General features: G+C 42.2%; 1 protein-coding gene across 2 annotated transcripts; it reads left to right on the plus strand.

Moving 5' to 3' along the window:
- Positions 1–6: 6 nt before the first annotated feature.
- Positions 7–21,073, plus strand: si:dkey-288a3.2 (protein phosphatase 1 regulatory subunit 37). 2 transcript variants are annotated; one of them, XM_046309545.1, is made up of 9 exons: positions 7–816; positions 1,911–2,008; positions 8,474–8,519; positions 9,773–9,873; positions 10,052–10,171; positions 11,648–11,795; positions 16,225–16,380; positions 16,830–16,942; positions 20,677–21,073. In XM_046309545.1, exons 1-9 carry the CDS (start codon positions 663–665, stop codon positions 20,776–20,778), a joined length of 1,038 nt encoding a protein of 345 aa, XP_046165501.1. In that variant the 5' UTR covers positions 7–662; the 3' UTR covers positions 20,779–21,073. The 2 variants fall into 2 exon arrangements, with proteins under 2 accessions (XP_046165501.1, XP_046165502.1); XM_046309546.1 differs by having other exon boundaries at positions 8,477–8,519.
- Positions 21,074–22,390: the final 1,317 nt, after the last annotated feature.

Here is a 22,390-nt window from a genome sequence, read left to right on the forward strand (position 1 = left end):
GTGACGTTGATGCAGGTGCTCATGCTTGAGGAGGAGATGAAGGAGGATAAAGGAGAAGAGGAGGAGCAGCAGCAGCGTATACCCCTATCTACATGCAAAAGTATAAACATTTGATAGGTTTAGCAAAGTTAGTAGAGATTGCAGTCAGTGGGAATATCAAAATGAGAAGTCAAAAATGTGTATGATATGTATTATATATTGTGTAGTTACCAATTATATTGTAACCTATTTTATACAAGTTTAACTGAATTATTATTGTACTTGTTGCTGGCCATTTGATAGTTTTAGAAAATATTGGGTTTCACTTGCATCACATGGCATGGCTCATGAATAACATATGGAAACATGAGTAGCCCTATCTTGTTTCTAGCCTGCGCATCTCCCTGGAAGTGTTGCACTGGAAACCTAAACTTTGGGAGAGTTTGAATCCTGTTGCCACTAGACGAGGAGTTTATTCAATGCCATCGCTTTTATAACAAAACGTGTAGCTTGATGACCTGTGAGCTACGACTGTATAAAACAAGAATGGCCCTTGAGATGTCCAACGATAAACGGATAAAACTCGGAGCGCTCTGGTGACTCGAATCCAATTGCGCCCCTATCCAAAAAATATCCTCCCCAACCGGGAGATTCACACTGGACGTTTGGAAGCGGAACGAACGATGACTAGACGCAGTGACAGCGATAATGACGGAGAGACTTCATCCCGGTCTCCGTCCTGGCGCCCAAAGAAATGTAAAGGTGAAAAGCATGTGTCTTTCCCTCCGGATGAGGAGATAGTGTCAGGCTTCGCTGAGCGCAAGGACACGATCAATGGTGAGCTGATGTCCTCTACCTCTTCTCTCCCTTGATGGCTCTGAGGGAATAAGGGAGGGATAACTTTTAGTGATTGATATAGGCCCACTTAGAATCTGCACGTAGGTATGGTATAGGCCAGTTGGCATAGGCTAATGTTGTTCTGTGTAGTGTGGAGGGCTGATTGATGTAAGGTAGACCTAGCACTAATCAGTTTCATACTCTACTCATTGGACATTTTGACATTTTACATGGTCTCAAGATCAAGTCTCCTGATTTGTATTCTGGTCCTCCCCTCTTTCCCTCCCTGATTCCCCACCCTCCTATATTTATTAGTGATTTGCATAAACATGGTAACCAACACAGAATCACAGCAGTATCTCCTAGTGACCTAAATGTTTTGAAGTAAATTAATTAATTACTGTAGATATGTTTTAATTAATGGCAAGGATTTAAGCATCCTGAGGCGCGCACACACACACACACTTTTATAATCAGATTCAAGATAAGTGTTTTCATTGGTTTAGAGGGAGCTGTCATTCTCTGGATATACTTACATGATGTTTACAGAACCATTGGAATGACTATGGAGGCCATTATCATGTTACGGTTTTAGTGATGAGTGGTGTGAAATACATTGTTTGTGAGCGTTAACTTTAGTGTGACACAAATGATGTATCAAGTTTGAGACCGTCAGTGAGTCAAGTGTTTCCATCTGCAAGTCCTATAGGCCTAGCTACACCTGTTAGGCTCACTCCATAAGGCACCTGGGATGAATTTGATCGCTTGATTGGTTGATTTATAAGGCAGATACTCATCCTCTCTGCCCTTCCCACTTCCAAATGACTGACATCTTCTCCCTTCCCCACAGTCAGTCAATCAGAAGTGTACAGGTTCCATCCAAAATGGCACCCTATTACCTATAAGTGCATTACTTTTTACCAGAGCCATATAGGCCCTGGTCAAAAGTAGCACACTAAATAGGGAATAGGGTGCCATTTAGGATGTGGGACTGTGTACCATCCATATGGCCTAAGCACTTTGGAGTGGGAGCTCCCAGTTCATTGGGACAGAGAGACATTAAGGTGCGTAATGAGTGTATTCTTCTATTTTAGTTGACAGCCTCACCTTGGCAGAGGTAATTGAGGCCTACAAGAGGAGCTGCGACAGGCACCAGGTGGAACCTAAACCCAAGATTCTGGAACAACTTGAGGTACATTCCACAGAGATCCTATTAAAAGATTAGTTTAATGTAATTCTATGGTACATCCGTAGAAAATATGCTTCTAGAACCAAGACTGCTTCAAAGTCATATTTCATATATATTGTCCCTAAAATCTTTTATTTCAACCCATTTTGGCCAGTAATTGAAACCTGATATGGGGTCTTTTTAACCTTCCCAAAATAATCCCAGTAGAACCTTTTTTTCTTTTTTTACAGTATACAGTACATGTTGCACTATGGTACATTAGTAGTGAAAAAGAAAGACAATTCTGATCAGTTCATATCGGTATAAAACCCAGTGATATGAATAATCTCTGACTACCGGTATACTGATTTGTGGTGACAGGATACATTTTTTGTAAAGTAAGACAAGATTTTACCACAGATAGGCAGAGATACTGTGGTCCCTTGGCTTTGTAGCAGACACTCACAGTAGTAGACACACAGTGTGACTGCACATATTAAAATTCCAAGGGTAATTTGGATCAGTTCGTTCAATCAGCTTCAATCAGGCTTATTGCACAAAAAATTAGAACTGCATCTCTTGTGCAAAGAAGAGGCTAAGAGCAGGTTAACTACTACATTGGATTTAAGTTAGTGGCTTTGTAAATAATAGCACAGCTGTAAACAAAAACAAATAAACATGGGCTAGTGCGGGTGTACACGCACACACACACGCACACACACACACACACACACACACACACACACACACACACACACACACACACACACACACACACACACACACACACACACACACACACACACACACACACACACACACACACACACACACACACACACACACACACACACACACACACACACACACACACACACACAAAAACTCCGACATGTATAATTTATTTTATGTACTTACTTATTATACTTGGACCAGCAATGTTAAGAACATCAGTTTCCCTCCTGCATAAATGTAAGATTAGATCAAAGAGAATTCTTTGTTGGAAATTAGAGACTTAGCAGTGCTTATATTAAGCACACACACTCACACATTCCCACACTGTATTATGTTGGACGCACTAATGAACCCAATTGCGTTCGAAATGAATGTAGGTGGTCCTCCTAAAAGAGTAAAATATGTATGGTTAAGGAGTAGCTAAGAGGAGAAATATTTAGCCGAGAGAGAGAGGGCTGAGAGTGAATTCATAATAAGAGTATGCAAAATGAGAGTGTGAGCTTAAAGAGCATATTTATTAAATTAGGTATTTTCAGCAGGGTAATCCCCCTGAGGTTGGCCGTTGAAGACTATTTAAAGCTTTTATTGTACCCGTGGGCTTTCGCTGTTTCTTTGAAATGTTTTAAGTGGATAAAACAGTATTGCTTTTGGTTACATCTTCATAAACAATAATGGGTTTCAGCTCAGGGCCCAGGGCTGCCTTAGTTAAACACAGACTCTCTTACTCTTTCATTTCATTTTCCCTCTGAAGTCTGGAATTTCATGAAGCTTTATTTTCTGGGTTAGATCCTGTGATTATTTACATAATTCTGATAAGTCCTATCAACATAGTTAAGCCCTATTTAGGCATGGGGGAGAAAGGTTAACTTTTCAAAATTCTGCAATCATTCAGATTCAAAATGAGACACTTGACTTTGACATGAAGGACTGTTGTAATTTTTTGTTTGAATGGCCCAATGGCAGCCATGTTTGCATCAATAAAGTACCTTTCTCTAATAGATTTCCATTCAAATTTAGCAAAAAACAATTTCTCAAGCAAGAAATTTTGATAGGACTGTCTGGGAGTGGTCTGAGTGGGGAGGGGAAACTTGAAACTCAAAGTTATTGGCTGAGAGGTGTGGAACGCTCTTTGTAATTGGTCGATTAACCAATTTATCGCATGGTGATGTCATCATTGATGCTGAAACTCCCGCCCACGCAAATCTGATGATTAGAAGGTCCTGTGTAGATTATATTTTCAACCAGAAACTAACACTGAAGACATTTCTTCTCACTTTTACAATATGAATCAAAACACAGGAACAACCGAATGTTGACTGCACTTGGCCTTTAAAGTAGGATTTGTTTACTTTTATGTTCATTCATTTCAAAAGCACCTCCAATTTTATTAGTGTCCTGTATTCATTTGGAGCTCTTACCTACAGTACAAGGGTGTGATGATATGATTCCAAAATACTATAAGACTCAAATCACAATGACCTAAATAGGATTTAGTATTCTCTCTGGGTTGTTGGCACCAGGTGGAGTAGCCTAAGCTAGGAATTAGTTGCTTGTTGTTGAATCATTTAATGAATAGATATCGGTTATTTCTCTTGCAGATTTTTCAGTTGAGTGGACTGAGGAGAAATCAATTACCCCGTCATAAATTCCCTATTTATTGAAGGATGAATTATCCCTCCCGGTGCAAAGCTGCCAACGTGATATTCTATTGCTGTTAAATTCACAAGGTTTAATTCACAGAAATGCAGTTTTTGTTGTGTGTGTGGCCAAACCCCCCCCCCCTCCTCCAAGGAATTTAAAGACAAGAAAAAATATTTGTGCATTAGATGCAAACCTTGCTGGTTTCTCATTCTCTTGACTAGCGTTAATATTGTTCTGCTGTAGCGGCCTACCTACTGTACGGTACGGTGGTGTTACAACATGATCCTTGGCTGCTGCCAGCCAGTGTGCCTCTCACAGCGAACAGAGATCTCTCTCTCTCTCTCTCTTTCTCACCTCGTGTAATTCTAAAGAGAAACACATTAAAACAATGAAATGCATTAAATGATTTTTATTGTGTCTCCCCAGGTGTAGAGAATAGGCAGATGAGAAGTAAATGTCATTAAGTAAGAGTTACACTATTTCCAAGGCTGTTGTTAGTCCTTTCAGATGCAAATAAAAGCTGAGGGATGTGAAAGGGATTTGAATGTTTCCGACTGAATGCAGGCTTATCAACAACAACAAAAAACATGGGAACCGGACATATGTCTCCTCGCTCATTACAACACAGACAGCGATAAGAGGTGACGCTTACTGGGGCAATGCCCTAACCACAGCTATCTGAACGCAGGAGTGTGAGAGCCTGAAGAGAAGAGTGCTTCCTTTCCTTAGCTTGGCTGGAGACCATTGGGAACCTACACAGGCTCACACTCAAGATTGTAATTTGGTAACGCTCAGACAAACCTTCACTAAAACATCCTTTTTTAGAAGTGAAAGGATCTGTGACTCCTCTCAATATTCATTTTAATATGGTTCATTTTGGTTAAATTAAAATACATTCAACAGTGGACAAAATAGCTTTGAAAGTTTTGGAAAATAGATTGTGATTTTATAAGTAACCAAAAATGTTATATAAGTAGTATTACTCCTATTTTAGAATAACAGCAGTATTAGTGATTATTGAATTCATTTGCAGTTGTAATATTGCTGTTGCAGCAGCATCATCTTGATAAGATCTGACATATCCAGAGATCAGGCATAGGTTTTGTAAATAGCTTACATTTCAAACCGAACGGTTCCCATTTGAGTCAATCCTGTCGTCTGTGTGTACCCATCTCTCCCTCTCCCTCCTGTGCTCTCTGTCTATCTCCCTCTCTCTCGGAGCCCTGTACCTCAGCATCCATCAGAAAAGCACAGCGTCTGTGATATGCAATAACCCTCTGTCTGCCCAGCGATACGATACAAACTCACAAACATCTAAACACCATCCAGTCTAAATAACTTCCCATGCAGACTTTTTTTTAAACTTGACCCTCTGGACTTTACTGATACACACACCACACACACAAAGACCCCCCCCCCCCCCTCTGGACCTGGCTGATGCTGTGCTTTCTGTAGTATGGAGATGATATTTGTGATGATATTTTTAGCTCTGCTACACACCACAAAATCACACACACACACACACACACACACACACACACACACACACACACACACACACACACACACACACACACACACACACACACACACACACACACACACACACACACACACACACACACACACACACACACACACACACACACACACACACACACAGAGAGAGAGAGAAGCACTCAAACATGGAGGAGCGGAAGCATGCAGAGGCAGGTGGTGAATATAAACATTATATTTTACATCTAGCATTTAGGGATACAATACACAGATACTTTACATGAAGACTCATTAATAATGTTACCAAATGTACTGTCACACATTTCAAAATCATTACAGATGAACAAAGAAAGACAGTGGGAAATATTTTCAAAGTCAATTAGAATTTTGTGTACTGTACGTTACATTTTTTTTTAATGATAAATGAAGTTACTAATTTTGTCTCTTCTCTTTCTAGACACTGCAGGTTTAATTGCTAATTGTTAACTGGGAATGAATACATTTGCATATTAATTAGCTCCCAATTTACATTTTTTATTTGCTGCCTTCAAAGGGTTTGAGATAAAAGGTCGTGTTATTTTAAATAATTTATCCTTTATTGCAGAAAAGATGCTGAATGGAAAATGTGTTGGTGATTTTAACCCCTAAGAGCTTTAACTGTAGAAAAGTGCTCAGAAAAAAAAAACTTTTTTCCCCCAACTAATTAAATGAGTTAAAAAAATAAAATAAAAAGCTGCAGTGAAACATTTGTTAATTCAAAGGCAGAGCGCGGGACTGGGATTCCTGGACCGACGACGGAGTGATGAATGGCAAATGCACCAGAGATGACTTCGCTAGAAGTCAAGTTTATAAACCATATCCCTCTCTGCCTGGGAGAGGGAAAGCTTGTCTTTCCTTTCTTTGTATCACTTCATTTTGTCCCTCTCCCTCCTGATACATCAATAGGTTTGGCACTCGGTCCCTTCATTTTGTCCCTCTCCCTCCTGATACATCAATAGGTTTGGCACTCGGTCCCTTCGTTTTTTCTCCTCCACGCTAGGCAGCACATCTCAGCAGCAGAGCAACAGGGAAAAGGAAGGGGGCTCATAAGTTCAGAAATGAATTAAGATGAAAAAAAAGCAACTACTCTGTGTGTGTGGGTGTGTGTGTGTGTGCGCACTTGCACTTGTGTGGTTGTTTGTGTGATCGGTGGCGTGGGCCGGTGGTTGCACAGCCTCAAATGATTTTACAGACATTTGTCACATCTCTGTACTCTATATCCCAAACAGAATATATACAGTATATTGACCGACCACAGTGTATAACACGTTCATGTCTCCTGCTCATCAATAAAATCCTCTCTTTGGGTTATTCTGCTAAGTACTCAGAAGAGATGCTATCATAAAGTAGAACAATATCATAACTCATACTGCTATAATGTTATATTAGGGGGTTTAATAAATTGATATGCATGCTCTGTTTTGTGGCGGTGGTTCCTCTGTAAATAAAATATGGATATTTCTCAGAGGGATACACATTTCAGAGACAGACAGAGAGGGAGTACTGTTTCAGGGCATAGCAGGCCTACATGATGCTGTTCATTCCAGGCTCTAACATATTAGTGTGTGTTTGTGTGTGTGTGTGTGTGGGTGTGTGTGTGTGTAGCCTTTTCTGCCGCCAACATTGTCTTTGGCACAATATGTGTTGCACGTTCTTTTTAGGCGAATGTGACACATCACTCATGTGTCTTGTGTTATTCCTTGTATTGTTTTGGTGTGTTTCTGCACACTGATAATTTCAAAGGAAATGTGTAATTATAACCAATAATACGCCTCTATTTACAAAGTGTAATTTATTTATGTTATCTTGATTAATGTAGTTTGGTTCTGGCTGAGAACATTTTTAAGGGGTCTATTGTCTCTCTTCCCTGCTCCTAGACAGAAAATATATAGGAAATCATTCCTTCAAGGTATTTTGTACTCTCGTGTCCCTTCAACAATGAATCATATTTAAGGATGAAATAAAACAGGCAGTATATGAGAATAAGCCGGTGGCATCTTCACACAGTGGGATTTGGCAAAACGAAGACGGCGTGCGTTCGGTTCCTCCACTTGATGTGAGGGAGAAACAGTTGAAATGATGGCATTCCTTCCTTTCCAGAGAGAGAGAGGGGGGGGGGAGACGAGGGAACATGCTATCACATTCTTTTTTCATCTGCATGTAAGGAGGGATTCTCTTTCGCTCCTTTGCTGTTGTGTTCTGGTTGTCAGGAGAATAAAAGATGACAATTTCCACGATACACGCAATTATGTCACCTTTGGAGATTGATGTAGTCAAATTAGATGTATGTGGAACAGTGGCTTGGCAAATGAACGCCTCAACAGATGACCAGCTGTTGCTAATTAATATACACTGGTTAATTAGGACATGGTGTTGCCATCAATAGTAAACTGTGTGAAATCCATAATTCATGCTCTCGTGTTGCTGTTGTGGTGGTGGCAGTGGAAGCTAGAGCTTCTAACTCTGAACAAACAAGTCAGAGAGCCATGGAGGGATGCAGAGGCCTCTTGTTAGAGGGGTACATTTAACTGTATTGTTTATGTTAATGAGAAATGCTACATTTTCTCTCTCCATCAGCAGGTTACCAGTTTAAATGGCAGGGCCCCATGTCTGGATTTGAAAGGTAAGCTAATGTGAAATGTTTGTTCTAACTTTATTTACGACATAGGGTATGATTAATCCAATTTGTAAGTCGCTCTGGATAAGAGCGTCTGCTAAATGACTTAAATGTAAATGTAAATGTAATACGATATTTTATACAGTGAGTAGTATGGTGCTTGTTGAGTGTAAAATGAATGACTATTATAACGGTTATAACAGTGTAAGATTGGAATATTACAATACTAGAAAGTTAGTAGCCTGAAAGACATCACATTCCAGTACATTATACAGATTATTGCTAAATAGCCATCGGTTTACTGTAACATACATTTACAGTACCAGTATAATTGAATCACTCCTCTGATGCTGTGAAGCTTCAGTTTGGGGTTAACCCCTGCCCCCTTTTGATGAGTGTAACAGGAGAGCTGCCACCCCAGTGGGGATGTGTGATTCCAACATGGGGTCATCTTGTCCCCCCCCCCCCCCCTCTCAGTTGTCACGCACTGATGACATCACACTGGGGTGATGACACCCTGCATTAGTTATTATCTTCCCCAACACAGAGGGGATTAGATAGAAGGGCTTTCAGTTCCTCCCCTTCCTTGTGGTTCCCCCTGTTCCTACGGTACAGTTAAGTGATTATTGTTTAAACATTTAAAAACATTCTTTTTTTACAAATGATTATGCTAATGATGAAAAGGAGGAGGATGTGTGTGAGCTGTGAGACGGCGATGTGCTGTTTGCTCCCTCCCTCCGTGGTTATGGAGATAAGAGTTTATGAGGGGAAGGAAGGGAGGAGCTAGGGCCTCTGAGAGAGGCGGACTGACGCTGCGGCCATCAAAGTCGCTCTCTTTGTTCAAAAGTCATCTGGTGTTGAATAATCAGACACCCTTTGATTCATGAATGGGAGGGAGGGAGGGAGGACAGTGGATGGGATCTTGTTAGAGAGAGAACGTCTTTCGCCTTTTAACTCTTGAGTCGCCGCATCACACTGTGCACTAACTACCAGTCACATAATCTGTGGAGATGCTTTTCTTCTCTCGGAGCTTACTGTACAACTTTAATTCAGAAAGTAAACAATTGCACAGATAAAGAGATGATTTATGTTTTCTAAAGGAGGGGTAGGAGGAGAAGGTTGTTTTGTGTGCTCTAGCCTCCCTGAGTTTCCTAAAATTCCAATCACAAAATAACACTGACTCCTGACTGGGAACATGGCAATCTGACTGTTAGCAAACAGTCCCAATTATCTTCTATTTGATTGCTTTCCCTACTCAGGTGAGCGATTAGACCACCTTTCCTGCGAGGCTCTGGAAGTCATACTGAAATCACTGAGCTTTGATTTCATCAATCTGAAAGCGGCCGAGCTGGAGGAAAATGTGAGTTTTATGAGCAAAAACTTTATTTTTTCATTTTTACTTTCCAATTGGGTTTTGTATTCAGCTGTCCCTGTGTATCGGATTTTACTCTCCATCAAAGGAACTGGGAACTCCATTACTATGTTGCTGTTGAATTTAAACCTCGCTCCCTTTTCTTCTTTTTTTTTTCTTCTTCCAGGGAGCATCATCCTTGCTGGATATGATTTTGTATTATGAATCTACCCCCCATCTTGACATCTCTGACAACACCGGCATGGGGATATCTGGTTGGAAGGCCCTCTCTCATTTGATAAAGCAGGTACATGTAGTTCAGCGTAATGTGTTTCTATGTGTGGATTTAGGCCAGGGGTAAGAGAGTGCACATACTATAGGAGGGAATGTATTCTAGAAGTAAGGCGAGTGAGTATTGAGGGCAACGGGAAAAAAGTATATTCAAGTTCGGCAGTTCCCAGAGAAGCTGCCTAACTTTGTTAGCTAACACGCATGCATGCACACAATCGCGCACGCACGCACGCGCCATTACCCCCAGTCAGTACCTCAGACTTCATTACCACGGGCATCTGATTAGCTAGCAGAGCCAGGAGAAATGATCCTGCAGATCCCAAATGCTATTTCTGAAGGCCTGTCTGCCAGCCTGGTCGTGTCCTTAGGGGTGATAAACCTCTCAGGGCCCAGGGTAGGACTCAAAGTATGCCAGGGAAATCTCCCCAAGCATCTTACGTTAGCTGACTGTGTCTGAGAGACAGACAGACAAATAGATGAGGGATCGTTAAGTAATTTGCCAATGACAAAATAAGCCCAGATGACAACCTCTATCATTCCTTAGAATTTCAGAGTGCTGGATGGAATCGGCTGGTTATGGTGTAAATTCATTTCAATGTTTGTTCAATTAGTGATAGTTCTTAGATGAAAGAGAGGTGAGGCTTTGCCTAGTGGTGAAATGGACTTCAAGGGTGAGACCAAAAGCTGGCTCTTAGGCAGTATTACTCAAGATCAATCAAAATCACCTTGGTGTAGAGCGAGAGATGGAGGATGCAGCAGGAGAGAAAAAAATCTGGACACGTTTGATGTGCCGACCAGACGGACGGAGAGATGGCGGGGGGGGGTTGATGGAGACTAACAATGGCCCCCAGACCTGCCCGCTCTCCCTCCGTCACTCAGGACTGTTTTCTTCCCATCCTTTTTTGATGTTCCTCCTCTCCTCTCCTCCTTCAGACAGGCTAGTGGTTGCTGAGGAGAGGTGATGCATGGAGGCCAGTCCCCACCAGGGACACAGCCTAGCCCTTCAGCCACACTCTCACTCTGTCACTCTCTCCTTCTGTCAGTCAGTGTTGTTTTGCCTTACTGGCATTCCCCTCTTCCTCTAGTGTTTGAAGGTGAGGTAGAATAGGGAGTTCAGTCCACACTTAGGGCACGGCCTAGCCTTTCAGCCTCTCCTCCCTCCCTCCCTGCCATCTTTTTCTGACAGGTTCTGGAAGTGTTTGATCAGAAGTAAGGTACAGAGGCCAGTCCATAACCCAGCATCTCAGACCCTCACTCTCTCTTACACGCCTCTCTCACTCTCTGTCCCTGTCATACCCTGTCCTTCCCTCCATCTCTGTTTTTCCACCCCCTCAAAGTTTTGCTGACTTTCTCTCCCTTTATCTCTGTCCTCTATCCCGTCCATCTCTCTCTATCTCTCCCCACCCCTCTCTCTCTCTCTCTCTCTCTCTCTCCCTCTGTCCCCTGCCCTCCCCCTCTCTCTGATGAGATCCTTGTGTTTGTCTCTCTGTAGAGTGTGTGTCTGTTGAGGCTGGATGTGTGTAACGTGGCCCTGCTACAGTATCCAGCCCAGGTCCTGTCAAGAGCCCTCCGAAGCAGCAGACTCACCGTGCTGCACCTCCAAAGCACCTGCCTCAGTGGCAGACCCCTCTTCACGCTTGGTATGCCCTGCACGTATGCATAACACATACACACACACACAGTTTTGTTTTAGAGAATTATCAGGACGTTTTGGGGAGTAGAAATGTGTTCCCATTCAAAACTATATTTTCCATAACTTTAATCTTAACCCCTAACTCTTAAACCCAAACCCCAAACCTAACCCTAAAATAGCATTTGAACAAATTCAGGACATGGAAAAGAAGTCCGGACTTTTCCAAAATGTTCTTATTTTCCTACCTTGTCAGGACATTGTGGTAGAAGGTAGCGACACTTGTACACACACACACACACACACACACACACACACACACACACACACACACACACACACACACACACACACACACACACACACACACACACACACACACACACACACACACACAATCTGTTATTTCTGAGTTCTTCCTCATGGCCTGATAGGGCTCAGTAGTATCTCCTGTGGGTGTGGGTGTGTGTGTGTGACTGCATATGTGTGTTTGTGTGTGTCTGTGTGTATTCCCTGTGTGTATGTGTGTGCACTCGGTGTTGTCCATGCTTGGCCGTGGCCAGCAGGAACAGATGACGGAGGACAAGGAGCGGAGGAGCAGATTTTGGCCCTGTGACCCTCACAGTGGTACTGGCCCGGGATTAGATGTCCTAATCTTCAACCTGTCACTTTACACACCGCCGCACCGATCCACACCGTCACCGTGGCCAGAGACCCTATCCTCTCTACCTAGGACTTTCTGTAGTACGAGGACCAGTAACCAGGCCTCAGAACATGTGCAAAAAATAATACTTTATACATCGCTTTTTTCCCCTCTAAAACCCCCATAACCCCAAAAATATAGTGTATAAAACATTAGGAACACCTTCCTAATATTGAGTTCCACCCCAACCTTTTGCCCTTAGAACAGCCTAATTTTGTTAGGGCATGGACTCTACAAGGTGTCGAAACGTTCCACAGGGATGCTGGCCCATGTTGACTCCAATGCTTCCCACAGTTGTGTCAAGTTGGCTGGATGTCCCTTTGCATTTACATTTACATTTAAGTCATTTAGCAGACGCTCTTATCCAGAGCGACTTACAAATTGGTGCATTCACCTTATGACATCCAGTGGAACAGCCACTTTACAATAGTGCATCTAAATCTTTTAAGGGGGGGGGTGAAAAGGATTACTTTATCCTATCCTAGGTATTCCTTAAAGAGGTGGGGTTTCAGGTGTCTCCGGAAGGTGGTGATTGACTCCGCTGTCCTGGCGTCATGAGGGAGTTTGTTCCACCATTGGGGAGCCAGAGCAGCGAACAGTTTTGACTGGGCTGAGCGGGAACTGTACTTCCTCAGTGGTAGTGGGTGGTGGACCATTCTTGATGCAAATGGGAAACTTTTGAACGTGACACAAACCAATGTACCTGGCACCTACTACCATACTTGTCTTGCCCATTCACCCTCTGAAGGGCACGCATACTTAAAAATGATTTTCTTTAACCTGTGTCCTCCCCTTCATCTACACTGATTGAAGTGGATTTCACATGTGACATCGCTAAGGGATCAGCTTTCACCTGGATTCACATGGTCAGTCAATGTCATGGAAATCTCAGTTTATAATGTTTTGTACACTCAGGGATTTCACCATAAGGCCAATAGTGACTTTAAAACAGAGTTTAATGGCTGTGATAGGCGAAAACTGAGGATGGATCAACAATATTGGAGTTACTCCACAATACTAACCTAAATGACAGAGTGAAAATAAAAGCTGAAATAAATAATTATTTCTACTATTATTCTGACATTTCACATTCTTAAAATAAAGTGGCGATCCTAACTGACCTAAAACAGGAACTTTTTACTAGGGTTAAAAACTGAGTTTAAATCTATTTGGCGTATGTAAACTTCCCGACTTCAACTGTATTATACAGTATTGTGCAAACCTTTTAGGCAGGTGTGAAAAAATGCTGTAAAGTAAGAATGCTTTCAAAAATAGTCATGTTAATAGTTTATATTTATCAATTAACAAAATGCAGAGGTGAGTGAACAGAAGAAAAATCTACATCAAATCAATATTTGGTGTGACCACCCTTTGCCTTCAGAACAGCATCAATTCTTCTATGTACACTTTTTGAAGGAACTCGGCATGTAGGTTGGCCCAAACATCTTCGAGAACTAACCACAGTTCTTCTGTGGATTTAGGCAGCCTCAGATGCTTCTCTGTCCTAATGTAATCCCAAATAGACTTGATGATGTTGAGATCAGGGCTCTGTGTGGACCGTACCATCACTTCCAGGACTCCTTGTTCTTCTTTACACTGAAGATAGTTCTTAATGACATTTTGCAGTGTGTTTGGGGTCATTGTCATGCTGCAGAATATATTTGGCGCCAATCAGATGCCTTCCTGAAGGTATTACATGATGGATAACTATCTCCCTGTACTTCTCAGCATTAAGGAGACCATTAATTCTGACCAAATCCACAACTCCATTTGCAGAAATGCAGCCGCAAACGTGCAAGAAGTGCTTCACTGTTGCCTGCAGACACTCATTCGTGTACCGCTCCCCAGCCCCCCGGTGAACAAACTGCCTTCTGCTACAGCCAAATATTTCAATTCACTCATCACTTCAGAGCACCTGCAGCCATTTTTCTGCACCCCAGTTCCTGTGTTTTCATGCATAGTTGAGTCGCTTGGCCTTGTTTCCACGTCAGAGGTATGGCTTTTTGGCCGCGAGCCTTCCATGACAACCACTTCTGACCAGACTTCTCCGGACAGTAGATGGCTGTGCCAAGGTCCCACTGTTTTCTGCCAATTCTGAGCTGATGGCACTGCTGGACATCTTCTGATTGCGGAGGGAAGGAAGCATGATGTGTCTTTCGTTGCCCGTTTCTTTGCTTCTGCAAAAGAGTTTGGAGAGCACATCTGGAAGCCCCTGTCTGCCTGTACATTTCTGCATGGGAGAGACCTTGCAGATGCAGTACAACTACATTGTGTCTTGTTGCCGTGCTCAGTCTTGCCATGGTGTATGACTTTTGACAGTGAACGGTCTTCAGCAACCTCACCTTGTTAGCTGAGTTTTATTCCTACACAGCTGTTTCTGTTTCAGTTAATGATTGTGTTTCAACCTACATATTGAATTGATGATTATTTGCAGCTGTTTGGTATAATTGTTTAATCATACACCTGACTATAGGCCTACAAAATCCCTGACTTTGCAGCATTTTTTCACACCCGCTTAAAACTTTTGCACAGTACAGTACATTTTTTACTCACAGCAGCCACAGGCTGGATTGAATATGCTCGCAGGCCGGAGCAGTATGTTTGACATCCATGTGCTACACTGTGTCCGTAACACTGCCCTCCAGCACACAGCATTGGACTTCCAATAGGACTGGACTTTCCCTGACAATAATATTACCTTGGTCAGGAGCAAGATATACAAATACCTTAACTTAACTAAATATATATTGAGGGGTATTATAACATTTACTTCAATAATATTTCTTTAATTTACTCATTTGTTTTTTAAAATCATTTTTACCACTGAGCCTTTAGCCAAGTACAGCTTAAGGTTAAGATGAAAGCTTTCACCAATGTCAGACCCTACGGCTCCATGGTGATGGCTTTGGTCCTGCTGTCCTTGGACGGTGACCTTCATTGATTGGCTGGTGTTTCATCTCTGGGACGTAACCGTGACGACCGAGGGAGGTGTTCCTCTTCTGTGAGCAGCAGGGGGCTGGGCCGGTGTACTCTAGTGATCAGGGAGGAGACAATGACCTGTAAATCTGTAAATGAGCCAGAGGAAGAGACAGGCACATACACGTACATGCTCTTCCTTCTCACCACTGAGACAGAGACCCTATCTCTTTAAACCTTCCTGGATCCTTTTGATATTTTTGGGCCGTGCATCCAGCCTCGTCGCCCCTGCCTACCCCCCTGTCCTCCCCCGTTCCTTTCCATCCTTCTCTGCGGGGGGCCCAGCTGTGGATCATTGCCTTCGATCGAAGGGGCCCTGATTGTGGCGCTCGACGGGCCGCACGCCGTGGAGTCGTCCAGATCAATCCAGCGATCCCTCCATTTGGTTCCCACTGTGCATGATGACAATGTTGGCATTCCACATGCAGCCCAAAGGGCCTGATCAAATCTACTGCATCGATCCGCTAAGGCTGGGCTGCATGACAACCCACCAATGCACACACGCGCACACACTTCACTGTACAATTCACTGAGAGATAGTGTGCAGTAAAATTATGCTTTGAAATATTTTTGGTCGAATAATGGGAGATTTGTGCTTTTGAGAAACGCTGGTTGACTCTTGAGACATACTATAAATACAATGGTTTAGTCTCAAACGTTCTTAAGCTAAAGTAGGTTATTTATTAGACTAGCATGATTCTTTACCATCAAACCAAACTTTACTTAAAAAGTAATATTGCTTTGGTTTCTTTGTCCATAGTGGCTGCTCTGAAGAGCAACAGAGCGCTCCGGGAGCTGTACCTGTCCAACAATAATCTGAACAGCGAACAGGACTCTATGCAGTTAGGAGACCTGCTCAGATACAACAGCTCAATCACTACTCTGGACCTCAGCAACAACACCATAGCAAACTCAGGTGCACTTAAAGAACATATTCTGTATGAAACAGACACAACAGTACCAGTGGAGGCTGCTGGAGGGAGGACAGCTTATAATAATGGCTGGAACTGAGCGAATGGAATGGCATCAAACACATGGAAACCATGTGTTTGATGTATTTGATACCATTCCACTTATTCCACTCCAGCCATTACCACAAGCCCGTTCTCCCCAATTAAGGTGCAACCAAGCTCCTGTGAACAGTACCATCACTATCCTGGACCTCAGCAACAACACCATAACAGACTCAGGTGACGGTCCTGGTCCTGGTCAAAGAACAGGACCATTTTCACTCTGTTATCACTCACAGAGATTGAGGTAGCAACAAATTGTTTAATTCCCCTTGTCATTTATGTAAGCCCTGTATGACTAGCCTAGTGCACTGTAGTCTTAAGTGTTTCATTTCTCTTTTCTGGTCTTATGCAGGACTGGAGGAGATCTGTGAAGGTCTGAGAGTTCAGACAGATGGACTGAAGGTTCTGATTCTATGGAACAACCAGATCACTAACAATGGACTGGTCCATCTAGCCAAAGTTCTGGTGAGGAACACATGTTACTTTCTTATGTTGATCCTGTATCATAAATTAGCTGTGTTGATCCTGATTTTATTCTTCGCTGTGTTGATCCCGGATTACCATTTAGCTCAACCCCAGCCTTAGCCTTTGACTCAGATTTAGCCTTTCCCTTTGGCAACATAAACTGCACCTTTGTCATTTGAGTGGTGGCGACTTGGAAATCAAAAGGGTATACATTAAAAGCCTTGGCCCACTGGCATATTCAAATAGAACTCACCCAGGCCAAAAATAAAGTGCCCCTCTCTCTCTCCGTTCTGCCACCACCAACAGTTTGATTAAATAATAGATATGCGTTTAGAAGTGGCTATCATGCTGCCAGCCACTAAGAAGGAGAAGTAGAAGTCTTGGCAAACCATAATGACGATAATTAGGCCAATGGCTGGTCTTGTCAAATATGACACAGGAAAAGCTGTTATTAACCTTTCTCGTTTGTTGTATTTCTCTTTTCCTTTTGTCCTCTGGGCTGTCTCTGTTGAAAGAGAACAGAGTGAGAGCGGGTTATTTGGGTCGGACAAGGAAACACTTTGGTGTCACAGAATGTAATTGGGTTGTAATGTTATCCAGAACACACATTTAGTGTAGTGACAAATCACTATACAGTATAACATTTACATTTAAGTCATTTAGCAGACGCTCTTATCCAGAGCGACTTACAAATTGGTGCATTCACCTTATGACATCCAGTGGAACAACCACTTTACAATAGTGCATCTAAATATTTTAAGGGGGGTGAGAAGGATTACTTTATCCTATCCTAGGTATTCCTTAAAGAGGTGGGGTTTCAGGTGTCTCCGGAAGGTGGTGATTGACTCCGCTGTCCTGGCGTCGTGAGGGAGTTTGTTCCACCATTGGGGAGCCAGAGCAGCGAACAGTTTTGACTGAGCTGAGCGGGAACTGTACTTCCTCAGTGGTAGGGAGGCGAGCAGGCCAGAGGTGGATGAACGCAGTGCCCTTATTTGGGTGTAGGGCCTGATCAGAGCCTGGAGGTACTGAGGTGCCGTTCCCCTCACAGCTCCGTAGGCAAGCACCATGGTCTTGTAGCGGATGCGAGCTTCAACTGGAAGCCAGTGGAGAGAGCGGAGGAGCGGGGTGACGTGAGAGAACTTGGGAAGGTTGAACACTAGACGGGCTGCGGCGTTCTGGATGAGTTGTAGGGGTTTAATGGCACAGGCAGGGAGCCCAGCCAACAGCGAGTTGCAGTAATCCAGACGGGAGATGACAAGTGCCTGGATTAGGACCTGCGCCGCTTCCTGTGTGAGGCAGGGTCGTACTCTGCGGATGTTGTAGAGCATGAACCTACAGGAACGGGCCACCGCCTTGATGTTAGTTGAGAACGACAGTTTGTTGTCCAGGATCACGCCAAGGTTCTTAGCGCTCAGTATAACTCCCTTTTTCTGTGAGTTTTATATTTGTTATTGGTATAGGTACTCTGGTTTTAGTTCCTCTTTTTAGTCATTTTTTGCGACTTAATGGACTAGGTCAAGGATACTCAACTACTTTTTCAGAAGGTCCGTTCACACAAATGTCCTATCTGACAAATGTTCTGATGGATTTTGTCATTTATCGGCAAACCATCACCTCACAACCCAAACTTTTCACACCTCTCTTTTTGGCGGACTGATTTCTTTTTCCGTTTTTAAGTTAATTTCTTTCAATTCTACACATTTTTCCATGTCTTATGTGTGTTCATATGATACCTGAGCGACTCAACAAAATCAATGGGAATCAAAGCTGGCCTTGATAACTACAAGATTTAGATGGGTAAGTTAGCTGGTTAGCCTAACTAACATGGGCTAGTTATACATAGATTATGAATAGCTCTCTAAAGTAATGTCTTAATGACATAAGAGGAAAGCTGCCATGCACTACAACATTTAAAAATTGCACCTTGTACATTCTACTAGTACAACTCTCAATAACATTAAATTGAAAGCCCGACTGAGTTGTTAAAAAAAGTTGTTTTTAAGTTGGGACCTGCGGTCCATATCAACCCCATTCTGGGTCCAGATTCGAACCGCGGTCCGCCTGTTGAGTATGGCTGGACCTAGATCTTCACAATTTATAGTTCTGGGTGTTCACTCTGTTTAATCCATTTGTTTTGTCATCTGAAACCTCAAAATCTGTCTTAGAATGTTTGGTTTTAACTGAAGCCCTGTATTGTGTTTTCCCCAAAGCTCTCTTCTCCAAACCTACAGTGGTTTACATGCGACAGGCCTCATCCATGCTTGACTCAAACCCTCAAACAACCAGTCAAGTCTTTAATTGGTCGCTATTATCCCCTGCGTTCCCCTTCAAGCGTCTCCTCTCTCTGGGAAAGGTTTCAGTCGTCCATCGACGTGTCGTGCCTCTGTGTATCCCTCTCCCCTCTGCACATCTCTGAGCTGGCATTAGCACAGACACAGCAAGGGCCTCTTGAGTGTGCCACACACACACAGTGAGGGGCTCTTGAGTGTGTTTGTAGTCACCACTGTACAAATTAACTGTGAAGACGCACTTCCTCAGGTCTGCTGTTGCCAGCATCTTTCCACCCTCGCGTTCATTCATTACCTCCTCAGCCGGGTGACCAAAGGAGTGGAACGGGGTTGGCAATGAGGTACACTGATGTATTGCTCCTCACTCTGACTATAGTATACTATAGTATTCCTGTTATTGCGGATATGACCGTAGTATGCTGTAGTGTTTTTTGCTGACATGACTGTAGTATACTGCAGTGTTTCCAGTAAATACTGAACAGACATATCTGAAGAAACACGACAGTAGTCTCACGATGCCATACCTCCAGAATCACGTCATGGTCACGCCTCTCTTGGAGGTCTGGAGAATTTGTTTTGCAAAAACATTTTGAATGGCCCGCTGGGTCCCAACGGCAAAATTTTGATTGGATGTGACATTTCAAGAATCCTCTCCCCACACATCCGTAGAAGTGGTGCTGTGTGTTATGTGCACCACTGTTTACCGTCCGGGTAGTTGTTGCCTATGCTAGTTTTAAGTGCTAGTTTTTAAGTTAGAACTGTCTCCCACAGTTATGCGATTTATATTTAGTGAAATTGAAAGTGGATTACGCTGGTAAAGTCAAACGTCACAACATGGTCAATACCGCTCTAGTGGGAAACCTTTTATTTACAAAATTGTTTTTTTCCCCACCATTCATCCACATGGCTGCTGGTGGCACTTTGCTACGACCAAAAATATTGTGAATATGGTCCATTATTAATTTTATTTTTGAGCCAGTGGGAAAACCTATTCAAGTAAGTAAATACATGTTTTTAAATGTTAATGTATTATTAGCTAGCTGGCTGGCTACAGTAGGCCACTTTGTAGGCTAACTCAACTGAGTTGCTAGCTAGCTTGACACACTGTTTAGCTAAGTGAATTAAAATGTCATCAGCTAGCTAACTTCCCATTAGCTAGCTATCTTGATGTAATCATTGTAAATTAAAAACAGTCTCCAAATGCATTTGTAGATAACAGCCATGGAAGAGGGTGACATTGCAGTTCCAGCTGTCAGTAAACATAGAGTGTAGGCTACTGGACAGGGCAGGTATCTTTGTGGGATGACATTATGAAAAGTGTATCTAATTCCAGTCCCCAGAGGGCAAAACTTTGAGGACAGAGATATAATAGTAACCTATTATTTAGTTCTTTCTAATTTGAGTATATCTGTCACCTGTTTGTGATTTTTATTTTTCTGTTCGCAGATATGGAAAGCTGTGAAAGCCTGTTCACAGATGGAGAGCGCTTCAAATGAGTGTCCCAAGAGACTAAGAGTATATCCTATATTCCATGGATTATATGTGTAGGCCTACCTATGCTAGCAAATGTTACATACAAAAATACAGTTAAACATCACACATAATGTATAAACCTAATACATGTCTGCCTACCCAGAAGATCGGGGATCAGTGGAGCAAGATTGTAAGGTGGGTTTTTTGTTCACCCAAAATTATGCTTTAGTAATATTAGCATACTTGTTATTGCTCAATTATCTTTTGTTGTTTAGACTAAGATTTCTGATCTTTACGTATGTGCTTATTTGTACATTTTGAAGTGATGAAGTGTTGATTCTTTGAAGTAAAGTGTTTACATTTGTTTTAATTGTTAAACTATAATTCAAAATCAACACGGTTTTTGATTTTGGTTTCAATCTTTTTTTTCATGACTGCTGAATACCAACTATCAAATCACTTACTCACGCATTTTCAGGTAGAAATACCTTGCACGAAGCAAATGCTCCTCTCGATCGAGCATTCTTCTGTCTCTTTTACGCAGCAGGCATATAACACAGACTGGTCAAGTAGGCATGCAATGGATTATGGCCATTGTAGTTAATTACCACATTTTCTCCGCTAAACTATGTAGAATATTAGTCTGTTGGAAACCAACTCCCTACTACATCGCACAGTTCTGGCTTGATCTGATTCATTTCTAGAGAAACTTTGCAATATGCGCATTGAGCTCACAGAAAAAAACACAACGAAATGTAATTAAAATATATATTTTATTTTTACACCCTTTTTCTCCACAATTTCGTGATATTCAAATAATTGAACCGACATTTTTTTTTTCATAATGTCCGTTAATCTCTCAGCACTACTGTGTTGTATTCTCAAATGAGCATTTCCCTTTCGTCTAGTTGAAAAAGATTTCCAATCTGGTTTATTGATTGTCACCCTCAGTATATCAGCTATCTGAATCCATTTAGAAGCTTATCATATGACAGGCATCGCCAATGCAGCCATAGGCCTATAGTTAGATGGCATTACTGGCTTTATGGGCATCTGTCATCTGAAGCAGAGAATAGCAAAACTCACATTTGTTTACATTTTGAGCGATACATTCTCAATTTAAAATGATACCAGTAGACATGTATATAAGGCAAACAATATCCAAGATGTTGTACATGGATTTTTTGTGCTGACAAATACAATTGTTTAGTGCAAACCCTACCATTGTAAATTTAGCTACAGTATGAAAATAATGAGATGACAATTTGGCTACAGAAGATGAGCATTACAGGTATCATTTTAGTTCATTCATTTTAGCAATATTGCTTGCAAAATGATTGCTGTTGTTCCCATAGATAGACCCCTTAAACAAAGATCGCAGTTTTGGTGTAACGACTCTCGTTGGATGAAGAAGGAGACCAAGGAGGTGTGGTAGGCGTTCATGATTTTGAATAAACTGAACAGCGCAACAAAATAACAATGTAGAAAAAACGAAAGCGCACAGTTCTGTCAGGCAACAAAACAGCTAAACAGGAAATAACTCCCCACAAAACCCAAACGGAAAATCACAACTTATATATGATCCCCAATCAGAGACAACGATAGACAGCTGCCTCTGATTGGGAACCACACTAGGCAAAAACAACAAATAAATAGAAAACAGATTCTCACACCCTGACCTAACCAA

Source organism: Oncorhynchus gorbuscha, linkage group LG17 (genome assembly GCF_021184085.1).
Source record: "Oncorhynchus gorbuscha isolate QuinsamMale2020 ecotype Even-year linkage group LG17, OgorEven_v1.0, whole genome shotgun sequence".
NCBI classification, from domain to species: Eukaryota; Metazoa; Chordata; class Actinopteri; order Salmoniformes; family Salmonidae; genus Oncorhynchus; species Oncorhynchus gorbuscha.

Bases quoted from the DNA above. Each gene is read 5' to 3' on its own strand.
- si:dkey-288a3.2 (XM_046309545.1), top strand. From the start codon at position 663: ATGACTAGACGCAGTGACAGCGATAATGACGGAGAGACTTCATCCCGG. The intron at 16,381-16,829 runs GTGCACTTAAAG...GGTCTTATGCAG, and splicing joins CAACACCATAGCAAACTCAG to GACTGGAGGAGATCTGTGAA. The intron at 16,943-20,676 runs GTGAGGAACACA...TTCTGTTCGCAG, and splicing joins TCCATCTAGCCAAAGTTCTG to ATATGGAAAGCTGTGAAAGC.